This window comes from Equus quagga, chromosome 5 (assembly GCF_021613505.1).
Source record: "Equus quagga isolate Etosha38 chromosome 5, UCLA_HA_Equagga_1.0, whole genome shotgun sequence".
NCBI lineage: Eukaryota > Metazoa > Chordata > Mammalia > Perissodactyla > Equidae > Equus > Equus quagga.
Window position 1 is genome coordinate 132,020,060 of NC_060271.1, and position 18,544 is coordinate 132,038,603.

General features: G+C 39.7%; 1 protein-coding gene across 1 annotated transcript in view; it reads right to left on the reverse strand.

Moving 5' to 3' along the window:
- CPSF3 (cleavage and polyadenylation specific factor 3) overlaps positions 1 to 18,505 on the reverse strand; it is a 41,081-nt gene extending 22,576 nt beyond the window's left edge. Inside the window, exons 1-10 of the mRNA XM_046662778.1 lie at positions 18,331 to 18,505; positions 13,839 to 13,902; positions 12,340 to 12,437; positions 11,541 to 11,669; positions 9,637 to 9,814; positions 8,054 to 8,143; positions 6,003 to 6,153; positions 3,137 to 3,312; positions 1,455 to 1,613; positions 337 to 483 (exon numbers count right to left, since the gene is read on the reverse strand). Of these exons, the coding sequence (XP_046518734.1) occupies positions 337 to 483; positions 1,455 to 1,613; positions 3,137 to 3,312; positions 6,003 to 6,153; positions 8,054 to 8,143; positions 9,637 to 9,814; positions 11,541 to 11,669; positions 12,340 to 12,437; positions 13,839 to 13,902; positions 18,331 to 18,380 (1,242 nt within the window). The 5' untranslated portion in view covers positions 18,381 to 18,505. The remainder of the gene's footprint in view (positions 1 to 336; positions 484 to 1,454; positions 1,614 to 3,136; positions 3,313 to 6,002; positions 6,154 to 8,053; positions 8,144 to 9,636; positions 9,815 to 11,540; positions 11,670 to 12,339; positions 12,438 to 13,838; positions 13,903 to 18,330) is intronic.
- Between the last annotated feature and the right edge of the window lie 39 nt (positions 18,506 to 18,544).

Consider the following 18,544-nt stretch of genomic DNA (forward strand, 5'->3'; position numbering starts at 1 on the left):
AAGTGAGGTTCAGAAAGGTAAGTAACTTGCCTAGGGTTACACAGCAAGTAAGGGATGGAGGTGAGATTCAAAACAAGGAGTCACATTGTAAAGCCTGTGCTCTTAAGTTAATGATGAGGCAGCAGAAAATAACAGAAAGAACACTGGAAAATTAAAGCACAGCTTGCCTAACTCAAAGGGGAGCCAAACAAGTCAGATTCAATGCAAGTGCAAGCACTCTGTTTAAAGGGCAACATCATCGGAAGGAGGTGTTCGATTTGAGGACCAGCCGCCACAAAGTTTCCTGGGTGTGTTTTTTTTCCCCTTTAATGCGATAAATCAAATGCATAGACTAACCACATGAGGTGGTTTCAAAGCACGAATAAATTCACTGGTTTGCTGGTAATCTGTGTGAGCAGAGAAAGAAATGTAATCAACCGACATTTTCAGTGGTAACTTCTGTCCAGACATGGTAGTGATTTCTTCCGGTTCAGACATGATATGCTGTTAAAAACAAAGAAAAATTAAAAAACAAAACAAATTATCCAATTAGAAAAGGAACATTTTCTACTTTTTCATGAGCCATAAACTCTTATGTTAAATTTAGGACCTTTAGCACAAAAGTCATTCTAACACTACTGACTTAGTAAATATCAGATATTTATTTTCTTGATCAAGCAAACATTTAATCAGGAAAGTAACAGATTAACTAAAATTCAATGTATTTGGAGTGCTGGAAGTGAAAATTATAACTCTTATGATTAGAAAGAATACAATACTTGCATTTCCAGAATGCAATACACTTGTGTTCCCAGCTAGTCTCCTGCTTTAAAAAGTCACTTTCCAGATAGGAGGATGTGTATAAAGGACAAATGGAGTTCGACTCCGGAAAACTATTTAAGTACAAAGCCAACACTGTCTAAATGACTTACAGGATAAGGTAAAGTAATAAAAATGATCAAAATGGGGAATCATAATGTATTTTAAAAGACAAAATAGACGTTATAGGCAAGAAGAGATAAGAACATGACGAGTCGATGTTCAGAAATTGCCTCTAAAGTTCTGCACGTATTTTCTACAAAGTCTACACCCTCAGAGTAAACATCATCCAATCAATCAACCCAACACATCTACAGCTTTTCACAAGAATACTTATTAGTAAACCTCTTCTTCATCGGATGAGGGTATCCACGTGTTTGTCTCAGACTCCTTTCCATTTTTTTAACTGCAACCAGATGAGCGCTTCTCAAACTTTAACATGCCTACCAATCGCCTGGGGGTCTTGTTATACCAGTGAGTGTCTGCATTAATTCCTCAACCTTACAAACACCTCCAGCTACATATTTCCAACCTTGTTTTGAAAAATCAAAACCTGTATTATTTACAGAACTACTTCAACAGAAAGACCTGTGAGGATCTTACCACCTCTGCAGGTTTGATCAGGAATAACGCAATGGTCTAAGACTACCACTCACCTTGGCAAGTGTCCCTTCTACACAGTACCCTGCTATAATGACACCGTTCCTCTTATCAGTACACCAGCTTTCAAAGAGCTCTCTGGATAAGCCACTCTGCATCATGCCTGGGGAGGCCATTACCACGCTGGGACCAATGTCATCAAAATGATCCATGCTCTGAGAGAGAAAAAGAAATGGTAAAAGCAAGTTAAATACCAGGGCTTGACAAAGCATTTTTAAATAAGAAAGAGTTAGGAAAAAAGATTAATTACCCAAGTGAAAGGGCTTGAGAAGACTAGTAAACATTTTAAGTCCAACCTCCAAGTTCCTAAACAAGTTAGGCTAGGAATGAAAGGAAAACAAAGTGATAAAAAGGAGAAAGTTCACACTGACCCTCAAAACGTTCTACCGGTAGCTAAACATGCCTTTAGGACCATTTTCAGTGGCTAGCAGGAAGGCAGAAAGTAAAAGGAAGAGTCAAATGGGTTTCTATTCCACCCAAGATAGAACTCTGAAAGAATTTCCCCAAAGACTCACAGTGGCTTTGCATACTTGATGAATATTTTGAGCGGGCCTAGAAATCTAACCAAAAAGTTTAACCTTGTTTCTAGGGAAAACTTGGCTCTAATTCCTAAGTAATTAACTTAAAAAATAATACTATAGGGGGCCAGCCCCATGGCCCACTGGTTAAAGTTCCGCATGCTCCACTTTGATGGCTCAGGTTTGAGAGTTCAGTTCCCAAGTGCGGACCTACTCCACCCAACAGCCATGCTGCACAGGCATTCCTCATACAAAATAGAGAAAGACTGGCACAGATGTTAGATCAGGGCAAATCTTCCTCAAGCAAAAAAAGAGGCAGACTGGTAACAGATGTTAGCTCAGGGTGAATCTTCCTCACCAAAAAAAAACCAAAAACAAACTTTACCAACAGAGCCTATTTAAAATTGGAAGAATATTTATAACTTGAATTATTTGGGGCATCATTTTATTAAGATTAGAGCATTAGTTTGAAAGAAACGTATTTTTTTAATTAAAGAAAATCAGATTTTATTGAATGCTCTAGAAAAGTAAACATATACAAATTTTCATATATGGAATTTACAGTGCTAATCAAAAAGATGATTAGGTTTGCATAAGAATAAGAAAACAATATGTAATACAACATATTTTTCTCAGCAGGACTTTTTATTTTTATGACAAAAGAGATCCAACTTATTTAGCAATAGTAAACACTGAGAAAGTATACTTGGAACAAGTTGCGAAGTTTAAGTAAAAAAGAATGCTAAATTTTTGATTCCCTTCAGAAAAGTGATGCCTGCTAGAGAAAAGGTAAGAAAGACTTTGGCAAGAAGGATTTAGCCACAGGGGCTGGCCCTGTGGCAGAGTGGTTAAGTTCTCACACCCCGCTACAGGCAGCTCAGTGTTTGGTTGGTTCGAGTCCTGGTCGCGGACATGGCACTGCTCATCGAGCCACGCTGAGGCGGCGTCCCATGTGCCACAACTAGAAGGACCCACAATGAAGAATATACAACTATGTACCAGGGGACTTTGGGGAGAAAAAGGAAAAAATAAAATCTTTAAAAAAAAACAAAAAACAAAAAAAAAAGGATTTAGCCACAGAAGCAGCAACGGGCATCTCCTACTACTGACGACTTCTTTGTGTTTTATCCGACCTTCTCCTTTCTTCCACAAGCACTCACCTTAAGGTTACTAATATGTTTGAAAACAAAGGGATTGTTGATGTTGATCTGTTTGCGGATTTTGTCATTCATGGCATTTACATATGTCTGATAGACTGCCATACACTTCTTGGCCAAAGATGACGCATAGTATATTGGAATATCGTGGAGTTCTGGGTGATTCTGCCAGTACTCATCTAGAGAGATTTTACAAGAAACAATATTGTTTTGCTATGTGCAGTAAATAGTTCAAATAATAAATGATACATACAATTAATTTTTAAAAATCCAGACAACCATGAAATAAATTAAAACATATAACTGGGGGCCAGCCCTGTGGCCAAGTGGTTGAGTTTGCGCACTCTGCTTCGGCGGCCCAGGGTTTTGCCAGTTCAAGTCCTGGGGGTGGACGTGGCACCACTCATCAAGCCACGCTGAGGCGGCGTCCCACACGCCACAACTAGAAGGACCCACAACTAAAATATACAATTATGTACCAGGGGGCTTTAGGAGAAAAAGGAAAAATAAAATCTTTAAAAAACAAACAAACAAAAAACAAATAACTGTATTTTAAAGAAAATTAGCCTGGTCCTTACTAACTTAAACTTATAAAACCAAAACTTATTTCTAAATGCTAATGCGTGACCTGAAAAGAGTGTGATCACACCCCCAGATGCGAAGGCTTTAAAACAATCTGGTAGAAGTTTCCACTGAATAATAGACCGGAACTTAGTATCCTAGAGAGACAGTATATTCTGTGGTTTTAAATAAAAATGTGTTAATATTTCAAAAGACTTACTGAAATTAGACTTTTTGTAATTAGACTTTGCTAAGTACAAAACAGGACTACCAAATGAGTTAAAACAAATTTTGAACACTTAAAAAAAAGTATAAATAGTCACATTACACTGTGACTATATTTTTTAAAAACTGCTAACCAAACAGTTTCTGATAATTAATGAAAAGAGTGGGCAATCTACCTTCAAAGGAAGGCTTATTTTTAGGGAAAAATCTCATTAAATCCTAAAATATTATAAAGGTAGTATTGCCAAAAGACATTGATTCTACTAGGTACACCTGCATTTAGGAAACGTATTAAATGCCTAGTATGCAATTTATATTTATTACTTCTAATTTTCAAAACAACCTTAGGAAGATTTATCTCCATCTTACAGATTACAAAACTGAGGGTAAAAAAAGGTTGAATAGCATGGGAATGTTATTTTTCTACTTGATTTATAATTGAAAACTCCAAATGAGAACAGGGACTTTTCCTGTCATGCATGTTACAAATATATTTCCTGCTTTGCTCTCTGGTTTATCTGTTTGTGTTTTTTTAGATGTAATTAAAATTTTTAATGGTGTCAAAGTTTTCATACATACTCTTACAATTTCTCAGACACCCTGCGGAGTATATTATATCCCATGATCACATCAGTCTCCTATTTTTTGTGTGTTCTTATGAATAAATTTTAAATATTTTTAAAAAGTTGAATAACTTGCCCAAGGTCATATGGCTAGATCATAGATGAGATTTAAAACCAGTGATTCTAATAGCTGTCCAGGGAGAATTTAAAGGAAAACGAGTAACCAATTACACAGAGCAATCCTGTTCATAAAAGGAATCATAATATGCTTTGATGGTAGAGTTTCCAGAGAAAAATACCAAGTGCCCAGTGAAATTTGAATTTCAGACAAATAAAAGATTACTAGTATAAGAATATATATTAAATATTTGATACACTTATGCTAAAATATTACTCATTACTTATCTGAAAATAAAATTTAACTGTCTTGTATTTTTATCTGCTAAATCTGGCAAGCCAATTTGACGGTGACAACATGGTTTCACCTTCCTAATTTCCTCTGTTCTTCAGATTACTTTGTTATGGATACTTTTCATTTCAAGACTTCTAAAGACAAATTTGACTCACAGTTAGAAAAAAGGACCAAGAGAAAACTAGACTGGATTAGGAATTATAAAATTTAGCTTCTACTAAGTCCTGCCTCTCTTACAGATTTGCTTTTGATCTGTCATTTATCCTCTCTTCCCTTTTCCTTTTCAGTGTAACAGGGATATTTCATCCTTATCATCACAGAGATGGAAGAAGTGACTGTAAGAGCTGAAGACGCAACCATTTCTAGTTCTTCACATTTCAGCTATATACATACAAGGCACCTATCATTTATTCTTTAAGAGTGCATTCCCTAAAAAGAATCATGGAATGTTTGAGTTAAAAGGGATCATTAAATACAAATATATGCAAAAAGTGACACTCACTGTTCCTCTCATTACAAAAAGTTATACATGCTCATTAAAGTATTTGGAAAACAGAGAAAAGCAGAAAATGAAAAAAGAAATCATCTACTTTCTCATTATTCAGATTTAATATCTTTCCAGTCATTTGTGTATTTTTTTACCTAAGTAGGATCAGAGTACACACTGTTTTGAACCCTACTTTTTTGGCCCTCTTAATATACTATGTGAAAATATGTAATTACTCATCTATAACATGATTTTTTTCCTACAATATATTTACTGACATGATATTTCTTTAAAAATACTGAAATGATGAATACTCTTACTGACAAAATTTTCTATGCATCTCATTTATTTACCAGAAGTAGAACTGCTGGGTCAAAGGGTAGCATATTTTTAAGACTTCTAATGCTGAAGGCAACTAGAAAAACATGCCATTTATATTCCTAGTACCAGTGCATGACAGTCGCTGTCTCTCTGGGCTCTTCCTGGCACCAAATCCCTATTTTTAAATGCAAAAACTGAAGGCCAGAAGGGCAGAATATCTACCCACGCTCATACAATCATCTTGATGTCATGGCACTCCAAGATATTGGCAGTCTCCCAAGTGGAAAGGAACAGGCATACCTAAAATCAAGAGCAGCTCCTGAGCCCTGCCAAGAGCGAAGACAGGAATGAGACCTCTGCCCCCTCTGTTCACAATATCGTGAACCGTGTTACAGAATCTTGCTTCTCGCTCTTCACGCTTCTCGTGGATATGGGTCCCGTAAGTAGATTCCTAAACAACACGTTAGAAGTATGAGACCAAGACTGATGATTTCCCAAGAACACAAAAGGTAAACATCCGTGAAACACAGAAGCAAAGTGATTCATCTCTCCATTAGCAAGCTATTTACTTGAACGTATATTGTTATAATACTAATTGGAAAGCAGAGCAAGTAAAAATGTGAGAATTCAGATCTGGCTAAGTAGTAAGAACTTTTCAGAAAACAGAATTAGGAAATAAGTCCAAAAATGTATCTTCCTTTCTCAAGATAATTTTGCTATGTCTTTTTTTTTCCAAAACCATTTTGCTTTTTGTGGGTTGGAAAAAGGTTATTTCTCCCACCTCTGATAAGTCAAAGTTTATAAATCAGAAACAGATATTGGGGCTGGCCTGGTGGCATAGTGGTTAACTTTGCACGCTCTGATCTGGTGGCCTGGGGTTCGCCAGTTCCAATCCTGGGCGTGGACCTACACACCACTCATCAAGCCATGCTGTGGGGCATCCCACATAGAAGAACTAGAAGGACTTACAAGTAGGATATACAACTATGCACTGGGGCTTTGGGGAGAAAAAAAAAAGAGGAAGATTGGCAACAGATGTTAGCTCAGGGCCAATCTTCCTCACCAAAAAAAAAAAAAAAAAAAGCAAGCAAGCAAAAAAAGAAACAGATATTGTTTCTTATAGTTCTATTTAAGAATATCCCCTAAACCTTACTATGTGTGGTCTGCTGACCAGCAGTACTGGCATCCCTGGGAGCTTATTAGACATGCTGAATCTCAGGCCCCAGCCCAGGCATTCTGAATCAGAATCTGTTTTTAACAATATCACCAAGTGATTCATAAGCACATTAAAGTTGGAGAAGTATTGCTCTAAAGTATTAGATATAATGAAAACAACTATTTTTTCTGAGAGTTAAAAAAAAACTTCCTTTAAATTAAGGTCAGTTTATATGCTGGGTATACCACAAGCTGAGCCAAACTGAATTCACTCACAACTTGTTGTTTATGGACAGCAATATGCATTGGTCCCTCATACTTGGGCAGTCGGGGGATTCTGTAGATGGTGAGGGAGAAACAGACATCTCTTCCACCTTGAACTAAACATACTTGATATTCCTTTTTCCCTTTAATTGAAGTATAATTAACATACAATATCCTACTCATTTCAGGTGTATATCACAGTGATTCGATATTTATAAACGTTACAAAATGATCACCATGACAAGTCTATTTACCATCTGTCACCATCCAAAGTTATTACAATATTGTTGACTATATTCTCTATACTGTATATTTCATCCCCATGACTTGTTTACTTTATAACCGGAAGTTTGTACATTTATACCCCCTAATCCCTTTCAGCTATCTTGCCCACCCCCCCACTGATATTCTGACATATACCATAGGCCCCAAAGGTTTCTCTCCCAATCCCTGACCTCACTGTCTCAACACACATTTATTAATTTGCTCCTCACCAACCTCCCCGTGCACAGAGCTTCTGGACAGTTAACTTTTTTTTATTCTCTAGGACTTGCAATCTAGCAGGCAGACAGGACATACACATATAAATTCAGCAGGTGCTACGAGCCAAGAGATAGTCCCATGGCAAAGGCAGTGGGCCACACCATTTCTACACAACCCCTAAGATGTTCTCCGAATTTGGGGTAATTCACCCAGACAAAAATCTTTAGGAGATAACATATCATCTCTGATATTAGACAAGAGTAAATACATTTAACAGCAAGAAAGTGGAGCTGCATCACAAAGAGAAGCCAGAAAAATTAATTTGTACACTAAACACAGATACATTTATATCCGGTAACATACTATGAAAATGAGATCACGTATTTTTTCCCACTAGAAAAAATTCTGCTTCAATTACACTGATTACAATACAGTGCATGAATACTTACAATGATAAGAATATCAGGTTTAATATTAGGAATTTCGGCTGCCATCAAGTGTCTATCTTCCTGTCTTGAGAAATCACCTGTGTACAAAAGCTGTGAAAGAAAAAGCTAGAAAGTTAGGATTCTGGAAGGCTTCATTTTACTAGTGAATAAACTTAGATCATAAAATCTTAAAGCGAAGTTCAATTAAAAAAATAGCCTACAACTGATGAAATTTAGATGTACTGCTTGTGTCTAACTTCAAATGTGTAACGTAGTTCACTCATAAACGATCCAGTGTTTCAATTATCATTCTAACCAGTGGGAATCATATACTCCCACAATCATTCCACAAAGATAACCTGTATATTAATAAACTTAAGAAGTGCTCCAAACATCTTAGAGAAAAACGGCATGATGAGGAAAGAGATCTACTGAGCTATATGGGAAAACCATCTAAAATGGAAGACAAAATCATAGGAGGGCGTGCATCAAATTTCAAAGGGAATTTAGACCTGCATTTGTGCTATTTTCTGCTTATTTTTTTGTGCCTTTGAGCAAAGAGCAAGAATAAATGATTTGGCAATACACAGTACAACTCAATGTGTAAAAATCTCGACTATGGGGCTGGCCCGGTTGTGCAGCAGTTAAGTGCGCACGCTCCACTTTGGCAGCCCGAGGTTCGCTGGTTCGAATCCTGGGTGCGGACATGGCACTGCTTGGCAAGCCATGCTGTGGTAGGCGTCCCACATATAGAGTAGAGGAAGATGGGCACAGATGTTAGCTCAGGGCCAGTCCTCCTCAGCAGAAAGAGGAGAGGAGGATTGGCAGCAGTTAGCTCAGGGCTAATCTTCCTCAAAAAAAACAAAAAAACAAAAAAACACCTCAAATATATGAGCAGTCACTAAAAATTTAGGACAATATTACACTAGAGTGTTGGTTTTCAACTCTGACCGCACATAAGAATCACCTAGAAAACTTGAAAAGAAAAGGTGAAGGCTACACCCTGAGATTCTGAATCAGTCAGTATTTTTAGAAAGCTCCCTAAGCGATTCTAAAGTGCAGCCAGAATGAAGAACTGCTGCTCTAGAGTCAGTCCTGAAACCTACTAGGCCACCGTGTTTTCACAAGTTTCTCAAGACGTCCACTAGTCTTTTTCATCAAGGACGTCTAAGACCTTCCTGATTAGCCCTCTTCACTGGTGCAGTCCACCCTCTTTGGGGGCTTACATGTGGATTCTAAAGCATCAAGAGGACATGAATGCCACATAATCGGGTTTGAACGTTAAATAGACACAGCCACAAAGAAAGCTCTTCCCTAATCAGTTTTCTAAACAGCACTGAAAAGGGATTAATCCCCTAACAGTGTGAGGGAACTTCACTCTTTTGAGATACTTCTTTTCTCTTTTCTCAACCTTCACCTAAAAAGTATTATAATGGAGGTATGAACTATGATATTGAAAAGGAAAAGCATCAACTGAATTTTATCTGATGTTTCAGTGTTTTGACACCCTGCAAGTCTTCCGGAATTTTCCTTAGTACTACTTGGTGGCACAAGGCTCTGCACTGACTTCTCGCAGGGAGGAAACTGCCAGGGCTGGAGCGTACCTTCACGCCTGCGATCTCAATCATGAACATGGCAGCTCCCAGGACGTGGCCCGCGTGGTAACACCAAAACTTGATTCCTGCAACTTCCTTAACTTCGTGAAAGTTGATGGTTTCAATTTTGTCCATGCTCTCTTCCAAATCTGTCTCAGTATACAGCATGTCATCTGCTGATATATTGCTAAATTTGTAAAGATGCCAACAAAGAGAATTAAGGGTAAGCTTTTTAAAAACTCTTTGAATGCAAGGAAACTGTCTGTGGATGATATATCCCCAACGTTCTTTTTTGTTTTTAAAGATTAGCACCTGAGCTAACAACTGTTGCCAATCTTTTTTTTTTTAATTATTCTCCCCAAAGCCCCCCTAGTACATAGGTCGTATAATCTAGTTGTGAGTGCCTGTGGTTGTGCTATGTGGGATGCCACCTCAGCATGGCCTGATGAGCAGTGCCATGTCTGTGCCCAGGACCTGAACTGGTGAAACCCTGGGCTGCCAAAGCGGAGCGTGCAAACTTAACTACTTGGCCATGGGGCTGGCCCCCACAACGCTATTTCTTAAAATTATATTGTATGGTTTACACTATTTAGAATCTCTCGAACATTTTGTTTATCTTTTTTTTTTTTATTAAGATTTTATTTTTTCCTTTTTCTCCCCAAAGCCCCCCAGTACATAGTTGTGTATTCTTCGTTGTGGGTTCTTCTAGTTGTGGCATGTGGGACACTGCCTCAGCGTGGTCTGACGAGCAGTGCCATGTCCGCGCCCAGGATTCGAACCAACGAAACACTGGGCCGCCTGCAGCGGAGCGCGCGAACTTAACCACTCGGCCACGGGGCCAGCCCCCATTTTGTTTATCTTTTTACCCTGCAATTACAATAAAACTGTTTAGTGTGTACAGCTACAAAGCATGATTTTAAGCAGAGCACACAGTAAATTAAGGCAAAGTCCTCTTTAGGAAACTATTTCTCAACCTTTTTTCCTGTCCCAATACTCTTGAGAGATAAACTCACTCACATACATTGAACCAAGGGATGTGAAAAGATTTCTCTACAAAGTATAGCATAAGTTTTCTCCTGAAAATTATGCTAATATACTTCCAAAAAAGCAAAAGAGACTAGTGGTTAAGGACACAGAGTCCGAAACCAGACTACTTGGATCCAAATTCCAGCTTTGTCTCTTGCCATGACCCTCACAGGCAAATTAGCTAACCTCTCTGTGCCTCAGTTTCATGATCTATAAAATGGGATTCATAATGGAACCTAAAACCTTAGCTTGCTATGAAGAGTAAATGAGTTAACATATGTTAAGAACTGAGAACTGTGCCTGGCTGTGGTAAGCATTATTTAGTGTTAACTAGTATAATTATTACTAAGGATAACTCTTGCATTCTTTTGCATTTATATATGAAGAATAACAAATTGCATCTTAGCTACCCTTAGAATATATACATTTAATAGTAAACTTTTGAATGCTAATAATTTGTGCTGTAGATATTACAAAAATGCTCCAAACTTTCTGATAAAGGAGATCTTCCTCTTGCAACTGGAAAAAACTTCCCCAGGGAACTTTTTCATTTAAGATAGTTAGTTTACTTTGACCACATAATCTAAAATAAGATTTCATTATATACCACTGTATAATGCACTTGGTCTTAAATTTTAACAAAATTATGAAATTCTACTTATAAAATATTGTTATCATACCTTACAACTTACCTACATTATAAAGATTTAAAAATACGTAAAAACTACATAAAGACTTGAAGGCCAAGAAGGTGCTGATGAATTGTTACCGAATGACTAAATTATTGATATCCTTCAGAATAAAAAGAGAGTATCTTATTTCAAAATGCAAAATAATCCATATCTTGAACCGTATGTATTACGTAGAATCAAATCCATGTAATTTACCTAACTTTGACATAATCTGAAAGAAGCCATCTATAAATAGCTTTTGTGGCATGAGTCATAAATGTTCTTCCTTTGAAACTTGTCTTCTGTAGAAACCAGGGCAAAGCTCCACAGTGATCCAAATGGAAACTTAAAAAGAAACAAAGAGATTCTGTCAATTCTTAAAATAGAATCCCGATGGATACTATATGTACACTATATGCATACTAGATGTAATGAAACTACTGTAACAAGTTCTACGCAACAAGTGCAAACTGATACTTTTAAAACACCAAGGGCAGGTGTGCAGCCGGAAGGAACAACGCATCCAGTTCTAGTGTAAGAAAAAGACAGGAAAAGTATTCTTTAAACATCGAAATACTTTACCACTGATCGTTAGAGATGGAAGAGCACACCCAAGCCTACTCTCTGCAGCAGGAATTACAGCAAGCACTTCAGTGATATAAAGTTGGAACGCGTCACTGCTTTTAAATGAAATTCCTGTGGAACGTGATAAGACAGTGACCCCAAGGAGATATTCTGGGAAAGGACTTTCCTAGTCTCAAGTTTTACAGTGATCCAAGGCATGTGCTGTCTCCTTCTCACTTACTTGAGTGGTAGGAAAGTAAGTTTTTCATAATAAACTTCTCTAACCTGTGATGACAACCATGGAGTGCTGTCTTAGACTTCGATGTCTGCAATATGCTTTCTGGTAGAAACTACTGTTTCCAAACACCAGAATTTTAAAATCTTGTAAAGAAATGATCCTTATAGTAAAAGTCCTTGAAAAACAGTGTTGTTCATAAAGAAAAAAACTTACTGACTGATTAGCAGGAGATCAATCTCAGCTGGGTCAATTAAATCGATATAAGGAAGAGCATCCATTCCTTCTAGCCCAGGGTGGATCCCACAGTCCAACTGAAAGAGAAAAGAAGATCACAATCTCCTACACATTTTATTAAATTCATCCAATAAATAGACAACATTTATGACTGATTCATAACATACAGAATCAAGGACTCTATACACTAGCATTTGGAATGCAATTCTTATTAAATGTGGCAAATATGCCATTACCAATTCTAACTTCCCCAACGAGTATAAAATATAGCTGACACTTAGGGTCACAGGACACAAAATACAAGACATCTTCTTCCCAGGCACTTTTTGTAGTCACTCTAACAATGAACAAACTCTTTTTCAAAAACTTTGATATCAGAAGATGGTGAGCATTTAAAGAGTTTATAGATTTACTACTACCAGATCTAACTATTACGAGGAGACAGTGATTAGAACTGGGAAGTTTCCCTGATCAGGGCAGTATAAGTATTTTAAGGCATTAAGGAATAAATTCTATTTTTTTTTTTTTTAAGATTGGCACCTGAGCTAACATCTATTGCCAAGCTGCTGCTGCTTTTTTTTCTTCTTCTCCCCAAAGCCTCCCGGTACATAGTTGTACATTCTAGTTGTAGGTCCTTCTGGCTCTGCTATGTGGGATGCTGCCTCAGCATAGCTTGATGAGCGGTGCCATGTCCGCACCCAGGATCTGAACCAGCGAAACCCTAGGCTGCCAAAGTGGAGTGTGGGAACTCAGCCACTCAGCCATGGGGCCAGCCCCATGAATAAATTCTTAAGAGTCAGTCATCAATGAGTTATATACTCATTTTTCGGATGTTACTACCAAATTAATATAACAAATGACTAAAAAGACAACTATGTCTGGCATATTCCTGTTCTTTTAAGATTGGGAGAAACAGAGAGGTGGAACCAAAGGAACATGATGAGCCACTGAACTGCCTTTCTAACGAGGACCATAGAAACCATCTCTTCTCATCATTCCATCTTTCAGATAAGGAAAGGGGCTTAAAGGAGCAGTCTGCCTTCCCCAAGGTCAGGGGCCCTACTGCTAACTTAGGCATCTAAGCTGCAAACCAGCTGCAGCTACAGCACATGCTGCACTGGGGCGGCTGGAGCTTGGTGCGTGTTCGGGCAGCCAGTTCCTTGGGGGCCTCCAGTGTGATTGGGGCAGTTGGGTGTCCAGACCCTCCAAGACTGGAAGAGGGACTCTGAAGAGCAAGAGTGCAGGAGATCTGCTCTGCTCGACAATTTTACAATCTTGGTCTCTATCTTCTCAGTTTTGTCAGATCACTAAGTAGAAGTGTGTATTAGTTTTTCACATTTACATTATACAGCATAGTTTATATATAAAAACAACGACATTTTCCTGGGAGCTAAATAGATAACTAGTGTACTAGAAAAAACCTAACACCCAAAACAGACAGAGTCATCCTGTTAACCTGACTACAAAATAATAATTACCATTATTTTTCTTCCTTTGAATTCCAGAATAATACATGATCTTCCTACTTCTTGTCCAGCTCCACTGTAAACATTTAAGGGGAGAAACAAAAATGATTAAAAAACAACCAAAATCATGCCCAATAAATTCAAACTTTTTTACAACTTAAACTATGCCCCATTTGATGACAGCAACTCACTTGAGGCCGATGAGACTTCCACAAAATTATAAAGATTGGGAAGAAGAGTGTTAATGTGAGAAAAGATGAAAAGTGACCTTCGGGAGTTCAGGGATTTTTCAGTTGTTAAAACTGAGAGAAGGTGGTACAAATCCAAGAAGCCCAAAGGTTAAATTCAGTCTTCCGAACGTTAGGGTTAATTATGCCGTACTCAAAATACAAGCCAGCAGTGATACAGAGTATTCAATAATACTTTTAGAATTAGCGCTGAAGTATAGACCCATAAGCACTTCAAAATTCTTTCATTTTCTTTAAGGTCCTATATGCATTTGCCAAATAGCTTAAATTTAAGTAGACATCTTACTCATTTCTGTGAACCTCAGTCCCTTTCCCTTCTTCCTTCTGTTGTTTCGTATATTTGATACCAAGTACCTTCAACAATTTTCCTTTCTTCTTAAATGAATAAAACAGCCCTAATTTCCAATGATCACAACACTTTAAGCAAAACCTCACCTGGTTTTCAAATCCCTCACCTCCTTTGCTGCCTTTCCCCACCTACTCTAGGTTGAGTCGCTCACTCACGCAACATTAAGCAGCTTTTATTTGCCAAGCACTGGATTAAGTGCTGAGCCCATGGAAATGCCTAATACTAGGACCCTGACCTCAAGGAACTCAGTCTACTAGAAGATACATATGAGACATCTATCCTCAAACCGAGGTCCTACCTCCAAGCAGGAAGGCGACAAAGAAAATCAGCCATGGCGCTACCATGAATTCCTGGCCTTTTCACTTTAATTGGCCCTCTACGTACCCCCTTAAGTGTCCCTAGCTCAGTTTTCTCTTATAGTTTCCATAGCAACTATTTCAAACTTTCTCCCTTTTCCTAAATTTTCCAGCCCTCTATCCTCTTCTTCACTTGGGGCATGGGCCTTCTCTGCATCAAAAAATTACACAGTTCATTTGCCAATTTCCTCAATTTCACTTACCAGCCCACCCACATCTTTTCTCCTTCCATTTCTCCTGTAAAAGGAGAACAGACTCTCATTCTGTCTAAAGCAAATCTTTTCACCATGGTTCTACACTCTATACATTCCCTCCTTCTGAGGAACTGAACACTGCTATATCATTGACATTTCCCTCGCCATCCTCTCTTTACCACTAGAATTTAAACATGCTGCAGTCATTCTCATTCCAAAATTAAAACCCCTTAATTCTAACCTCATTTAGCTCCCACTTTATTCCATTTCCCAGCCTGCTTCCTAGAAGAGCTGTGTACACTCTCTGCCTCTATTTCCTCACTTCCACTCGCTCAGTTCACTGCAATCTGGCTTTTCCCAGCCACTCTTCCGAAACTGTCCTTGCAAAGCAGCTCTTTGTTGCTAAGTGCCAACAGCCTTTTTCAGTCCTTATCTTACTTGTTCTCTTGGGAGCCTGTCACCCTCACTCCTCATTCCCTCTTCCAGCCCTTCTCCCTTGGTTTCTCTGACTTCACGCTCTCATCCTGTCCTGCTGGTTTTCCTCCAGTTCCTTCACACTCAGCTGCCTCTGCCCACCCTTCAAATGTTAATATTCCAAGGGTTCTCTCCTCGGCCCTCTTCTCAGTCTTTGCAATCTTCATTCTCACATTCTTGACACGTTGGTGATTTCCAAGTCTATATTTGTAGCCCTGATTGTTCCTCTGAATTCCAGACCTCTAATGTACACTTGGGGTTTGGGTATCTCTACTGGGATATCTCACAGGCACCTTACATTCAAACATGCCAAATGAGTTCTCACGTCCAGTCCCCTGTGCTTTCTCTTCTTTCTTCCTGCAATGCTCTGCCCTCAGATATTGACATGATTGGCTCCTTTGGATCATCTGGGTCTCAGTCCAAATGTCACCTTCTCAGAGGCCTTGACTACCTCCTCTCATCTGCCCTTCACACCATTCGATAGTGACACAACTACATGGAATTATTGCATCTACTTATTTATGAGTTGTTTTTCACTATTAAAATGAAAGCTCCATAAGAGCAGAAACATTGTCTGTTTTGCTCACCACCGTATAGTTACAGTAACTGACATGCAGTAAATCTCAAGAAATACTTATTGAATAAGTAAAAACTCCCAAATTATGAACCTTGGAAACATTATGCTAAGTGAAAGAAGCCAGTCACAAAAGGTTACATATTGTAACTCATTTTTATGAATTGTCCAGAACAGACAAATCTGTAGAGATGGAAAGTAGATCAGTAGTTGTCCAGAGCTAGGGAAGTTGGGGGAAAATGGGTGAGATTGCTAATGGGTACCGGGTTTCTTTTAGGAATGATGAAAATGTTCATTAGACAGCAGTGATGACTGTACAACTCTGTGTATATATTAAAACCCCTGAATCGTACACTTTAAATCTGTGAGCTGTATGTGAATTACACCTCAATAAGGCTGTTATAAAACAACAAAACTCCCAAATTTACTCCAGACTTGCCCCATCTCCTGTACTCCTTAAGTGACTAACATGACCATCTACCAGTTGCCCATCCTAGGAATCCGAGTCACCCTAACACTCCTCTCTGCCCTGCCTGCCTTCCACAACTGCCCCTTCCAATGCATCGGATCGGTTACAAAGTTCTGAAGGTTTCACGTCCTTACTCTCTCAAATCTTTTCTTTCCAATCCATTGTTGCTCATTCCACTCATTCCAAACTCTCATTGCTTATCACTTGGATCATTTCCATTTCATCCTACTGGATTCCTCCCACTTAATCCACCTTTTATTCATCTGCTGTACTGCTGCTAGGAGCGATCTTCGATCTTCCTAAAACATAATTCCCACTATGTCCCATCCCTGCTTAAAATCTCTCGTTGGCTCCATGTAACTGACAATAAAGTCCCCAAATCCTTAGTATGTATACAAACTCCTTCATAAGGTGGACCTGACAGCCTCTCCCACCTCATGTGCTCATCTTTCAGCCACAGCCATGAGGAAACTGGCCACAACCTGTGACCACTCTCATTTCCACTCCTGCCACTGCCTCTACCTGGACCATCCCTGCCCTCATTCTTTACCTGTGTTTAATTCCTACTCATTCTTTAGGACTCAGCCCACACATCATATTTTCCAGGACATATGAGATAGCATTTTCTTCTTAGTCTGTCAGAAATCCCTTTTCTATCCTCTCACAGCACTGAGTGCAATGTCCATCTGTACTCTCTGAACAGGTACCATTTATTGAGCACCTACGTGATCTTTACTCCTCATGATAAGTGTTGCTCTATTATTCCCACATGAGGAAACAGGTTCAGTGAGGCTGCTGTCCTAGTAAGTGACAGAAGTGGGACTGGACTTCAGGTCTGACTCCAGAGTAATGCTCTCCTGCTATTCCAGACTATCCCTCCAGTACCTTCCACTTTGCACTGCAATTCCATTCAAAGGTTGAACTCAATGAGCTCAGCCCTCTGTGTCACTTGTATCCCCACGGGCTGGCCTGGTGCTTGACACCTGCTCAGTGTTCGCTGAGTACAGCGAGAGATGACAGGTGCCAACGAAGCAGTGGGAAACTTGTGTTATGTCCCCAGTAGGCGCTCACTGAGTCCCTACTGAGGCTGTGCAAAGGAGATAGGTTCCTCCTTTCGAAAAATGCACACCTTCGTGTGGGGCTAAGATCTAACAAGAAACACATGTCTGTGGATTCGAATTGCCCATTAGAAGACAATAAGTTCTCCACATTTATATTTCCCCTTCTAAGCAGCATTCCAGATCTGTGAAGTGCTTCCGACAGAAGGCCCTGTCCACTGAAAGACCAGCCTTCTTATGGACAATCAAGGGCTGAGTTTTTGTCCTTCTCTCCAACTTTCTACCTTCCTTATTCTGCTAGGGTCTGAAGTCAGAAGGTCAAAATCACAGCAAGTCCCTAATTTATTTCCTCTCTCTCACGTCTTGGCAGATGCTAAGTCCTGGTGGTAACAAGAAGCAGACGCAGTTCCTCCTCGCACTACTATTGCCTTTTCAGGCCCTCATCTCACCCTGCCGTCATCAGCATCACCGGTTCCCTCAGGGTTTCCCACTCTTTAGGTACAGGCGCCCAGCGGCCCCAAAGACCTTTTTTTTTTCCCGCCCCCCAACTCCAACACACTCTCTCCTGAGCTTGAAGAAAAAGCAAAATCCCATTCAACCTAGCAGGCTCCTTCCGATCAACAGTTCTCCGAACCCCCTCAGGCAGAGAACCCGGCCGCAGCCGCGGACCGAGGGCAGGCAGCCGAGGCACGCCGGCGCGGGGCCACCGAGGAGCCAGCCACCCGGCTACTCCTCGCCCCTCACAGCCCGCGGCTTCTCTCCCTCTCTCGCTGGTCCCTTACAGGGGTCGGATCAGCAGCTGGTCACTCTCCTCGGCGGGAATCGCAGACATCTCGGAAGTCTGAAGGAGCAGTGAGGCGAGGAACCGGTTGCCGGAGTCTGTCTAAACTGGAAGCACAGCCACAGGGAACCAAAGAAAGAACCCCATCCACACAGAACACAACTTCCGGTACTCCGGCACCCGCGACACTAGGCTCCTCCCCTCGACTTCCGGTC